We start from the raw sequence: 4,688 nt of genomic DNA on the forward strand, positions 1-4,688 counted from the left end.
TATATATATATATATATATATATATACACGCGAATTGTGTGCATCTTTGTGTTAGTCTCTCAACGCTTGACAATCGGGGTTTATGACTCCCGTAACGTAGCAGCTCGGGAAAAAAGCAAGATAGATTAAGTACTAGATTTAAAATAAGTACAGGCAGCGCTCCAGTGTGACCGTGATCCATGACTGAAACAAATATTGAATAACAGAAATATTGCGTACATCGTTGATCGTATTCCTGCCTTTAATTTTCTTCACATCATCCACTATATTTGAAGTTTATTAGCAACAAAAGCAAAAGTGAATTCGTAAATAACCACTATTTAAAACATTTATTATGATAACTAATAAAATATTTGGGTGACAAATATTGTACGGTATCTAACCTGCGTCATAAAACTGAGGACTTCGGAGGAATTTTCTGGCCTTTTTCACATCGGCTTCAAGTTCCGGGAAACCTGATGCCAAACATTCGTTTATAGCTTTCTGTATTTTTTCCGGGTTGCATTCTTTTACCGCGACAGCAAGTCTTTGCGATAAAGTTTCAACTGTTTTACTGCCTAACAAAATTGATATATAAAAATTTTCCTTTGTTAAAACTATACTTATGAATAAGCAAGTCTTCATGCTTATAAATACATACCTACACACACCTATTCATTCATATAAGCAAGCATGCATGTATACTCACATGCATACATGTGTTTATACATGTATAAATACATGTATAAATACGTGCATATAGATATGCATACAAACATACGTACGTACGTACATACATACATACATACATACATACATGCATGCATACATACACACACACACATACATACATACATACATACATACATACATACATACATACATACATACATACATACATACATAGTCTTAACCATACGATCGTTGATTTTTCAGGAAATCTTGTTTAAATAAAAAATTAAAAAATCAATAAGGCACTTTAAATCGTGCATAGATATTTTGTTTCTGTTGTGTTTAAACCGATATTCATTTTGGATGGAATAATCCAGAGCCTGCAATGCCTGGAATCTTCTGCAATTTGAAGGACTCTAAATGTTCAAATACCGTCATCAACCGATATAAAACCCAATTCTTAATACAGCTTCATTATATAGCGAAACATATCCAAATTATTTGAATGCAGTGATTACATGACTTACCCAACGTAGATAAGATTAAAATTTAGAAAAACTAGTAAAATTTGAAGTATTTAAAGAATTCTAATTATGCTAAAGTACCACCTGGAAACAAATCTAAAATACAAGTAAATGTGTTTGCAGGTAGTTACACAGCTCACCTCGGAATTATGTATTTTTGAATTCAATCACACAGGATAGCACCTTAAATTAAGTTACTTCTTCCACATCTTAAAGATACCCAGAGCTTTCTGGGAGACATTTGGTAGACGGAAACTGTGTGGAAACCCGATGAAACAAGTGTTTCTGTTGTTGGGTGATACACGTAATCCCCCAACATCTTCCGTACATTTCCAGGGTCTTGTTTCCTGCCAGAATTCTGGCCGGATACAGGCCTCAGGTGTAAGAATAAATTCTTTCCTTTCTACCTCTAATATCATGTCATGTAAAGAGATATAGATGATATCATCCCACATAAGAAAACATCAAAACTAACCTCCGTAACCGCCCCCTAAACTCTTCAAAGTGTTTCTTGCACGACATAGGTCGTAACCAATTTCCGGAAATCCTGCATCTTCGCATTCTTTGATAACTTTCTCCAATTGTGGTATATCCATATCTTTTATAGCATTATCTAGTTCGGTTCGTAAATCATCTACTGATTTAAGATCTGTTAACATAAGTATTTATTATTTTAAATAAGAATAAAATAATATCAACAAAAATAAATTCATGCTATATTTTAATCTAATCAAATATTTCAAATTACTCAGTGATAAGTATCAAACCATATTATTTTCTTTAATCATTCATTATATACTCTACATTATGATTTCATGTGCAAATTGTATTAAAATTTTGAGATTTAAATTAAATATCATCAACTGTAGATGTTTCAGAATTATTTTCATCGATGTTAAACAAGTGTAAACATGAAAATTAATTTCTAAAAGTAATCTGATTAAATGATTTTATAAATATAAAAAAATATTCTTGAAATTTTCCGAACCTCCAGATCCACCATCTAGAATATTTAATATGTTCCGGGCATGTTGGATTTCGAAATCGAGTTCTGGCATTCCAGCAGACACACTTTCGCATAGAACTTTATCTAAAGCTAATACATTTTTTCCTTCAATGGCACTTTTTAATTTTTCAAGAAGCTCACTAGCTGATTTACTCCCTAAATGTTATAATACACAAAAGAGAATTATACAGAGAACTATAAATTCAAATTTCATAAAGTTGTTTATTCATATATATTTTTCTTCAAAACTACCGACAGTATGATTTCTAGAAATTAACATGGATTTTCCTTGCGTATTTAATTTGTGAATTTTAATGTTCTAAGTTTACTTCAATATACATTTAAAAGCTAATTATGGATTTATAGAAGAGTATTTTATATGTCTAGGCTTATGCAAATTTTCGTGACCTAATGAAGTTTCACATTATTATAAAATAATTCTAAATATAACTAAACTGATCCCAATATTTAACAGATATACATTTTATTTATTCGAGAAGAATGTAATGGTTAGATTCGATGGATTTATAATGTGAAGAGTTGTAAGTGAATATTACAAAGACATTTAGTTCGATTCTTCAGGAATCTGCAATTAATAGCCGTTTCAAAACTGAATGATTTAATAGTAAAGTGATACAAGAAGATGGTTAACCTCCTCTACCGCCTCCTAAATTTTCCAAGGTGTCGCGTGCACGACGTAGATGGTTACTAAGTTCAGGATAGCCAACAGATTCGCATTCTTCAATTAATCTCTCTAAACGTGAACGAGATTTCTGTGCAACAGCTGATTCTATTTCCTCCTTCAGAACTTCAGCGCTAGCAAGGACTAACAAAGGAGACAAAAATATCTTTATTATATTCAAACTCTGTTATCTCAGATACATACGAGAATGTGTAAAAATCGTTACTAGTCAGAAAGAGTAAATTATGTGCGCGCGCACACACACACACACACATAGGTACAAATATACAAGCAGTCTAGCCATTTTTTTTTCCAAATGAGATTACAAACTGGATTTCGCAAGATAATGGGTAGTACAAACTAGAGTGTTAGTTATTTCCCTGATTTTGTATACTGATGCCACTGGTGGTATTTTCAAAAAATTAATATCAGTTATATACTTACATATATATATATATATATATATATATAAGATATAAAATTTAAAATACGAAATTTGATAATTGTTTTAATACCACATGGTATGCACATGAATACGTTTGTGCTATCTGTTATCATACGAAATCATGTTCACATTCACTCGAACAGATAGTTCAACAACCAGTACTATTCAAACTATAACTGAATATTTGCAATTTTTTTTTAAACTATTGGTATCGTTCAACTGCCAGAAGAAATCATACATCAACTAATATAGTATTGGTAACACATTCTATTTCGTTACTCACACGTATACATACATATATGTATATATGTGTATGTAAGCATATGTAAATGCATATTTATGCATATAATAGAATACACCCAAGATAAAAGTATTTGTATTATTTCTTATAACTTGCATTGTTTTGGCTTTTAGAAAAATTACGAACGCTAATAACACAGCTTCGCCGAAGAGATATGTGGATCTCACGGGGGGAAATTTTAAAGCAAGGTTCAATAATCACACCTTAAGCTTCAGACACTGGGATAAACGAAGAACTACCAAATTATCCAGTCATATATGGTTTTTAAAAGAACAATGTGTTAGCCATGGGATTTACTGCAAGATAATGGCTAAGTGTAAACCTTACACCAACGGTAGTGGCAAGTGTGGTCTTTGTGATATGGAAAGATGGCTCATCTGGAAAAGTTCCTTGGACCCCGCTACATGTCTAAATTCGAGAACTGAATTTTTGGGATCATGTCCACATATGGCCAAATACCTGTTACCTGTTACCAAATACCTGTTTTGGTCCCCACAAGATTAGGGATAGAATCTTCATTTTTACTATGTTCCTGCACAAGCTTTCCTTATGTCTTAACATTTTTTTTATTATTTTATATATATATTTTTCATTTTTCTTTTTTAATTGTTTGAATGTGTACGTGTGTGAGTATGTGTATATGTATGTATATATTAAATGTGTATGTGTGTGTATATATGTGTACGCGAGTTTGTATGTATATGAGTGTAGGACTGTGTCCGGTGCATAAAAGTGACTTTCGTGCATACGTCTCTTTCTTTTATACAGATATGCATATGCTTGTATATCTGCGGTTGTAGGTGTGTAACAGAAGGATGTATATGTATACATATGTGTGTGTCCTTAGTCCTTAGTCTATCCCACGTCTGGTGGCGCATTGGGCAGACAACAATCTCTACTGATCTCTATCGGCAGCCTCACTCTCTCGATGTTTTCCCATTTTCTGTTTATTACTGCTATGTCTGCTTTGAACGATCTGCGCCATGTGTGTGTATATATGTACATATATGTATATACGTATATGCGGAAGTGCGAATGTATGTCTATGTATATATATATATATATATATATATATATAT

The 4,688-nt window shown here is 32.1% G+C and overlaps 1 protein-coding gene across 1 annotated transcript in view; it reads right to left on the reverse strand.

Annotated features, from left to right (window-relative positions):
• LOC106876157 (uncharacterized) overlaps positions 1 to 4,688 on the reverse strand; it is a 183,111-nt gene that overhangs the window by 133,058 nt on the left and 45,365 nt on the right. Inside the window, exons 28-31 of the mRNA XM_052969507.1 lie at positions 2,834 to 3,007; positions 2,164 to 2,337; positions 1,651 to 1,824; positions 384 to 557 (exon numbers count right to left, since the gene is read on the reverse strand). Of these exons, the coding sequence (XP_052825467.1) occupies positions 384 to 557; positions 1,651 to 1,824; positions 2,164 to 2,337; positions 2,834 to 3,007 (696 nt within the window). The remainder of the gene's footprint in view (positions 1 to 383; positions 558 to 1,650; positions 1,825 to 2,163; positions 2,338 to 2,833; positions 3,008 to 4,688) is intronic.

This window comes from Octopus bimaculoides, chromosome 7 (assembly GCF_001194135.2).
Source record: "Octopus bimaculoides isolate UCB-OBI-ISO-001 chromosome 7, ASM119413v2, whole genome shotgun sequence".
Taxonomy (NCBI): domain Eukaryota; kingdom Metazoa; phylum Mollusca; class Cephalopoda; order Octopoda; family Octopodidae; genus Octopus; species Octopus bimaculoides.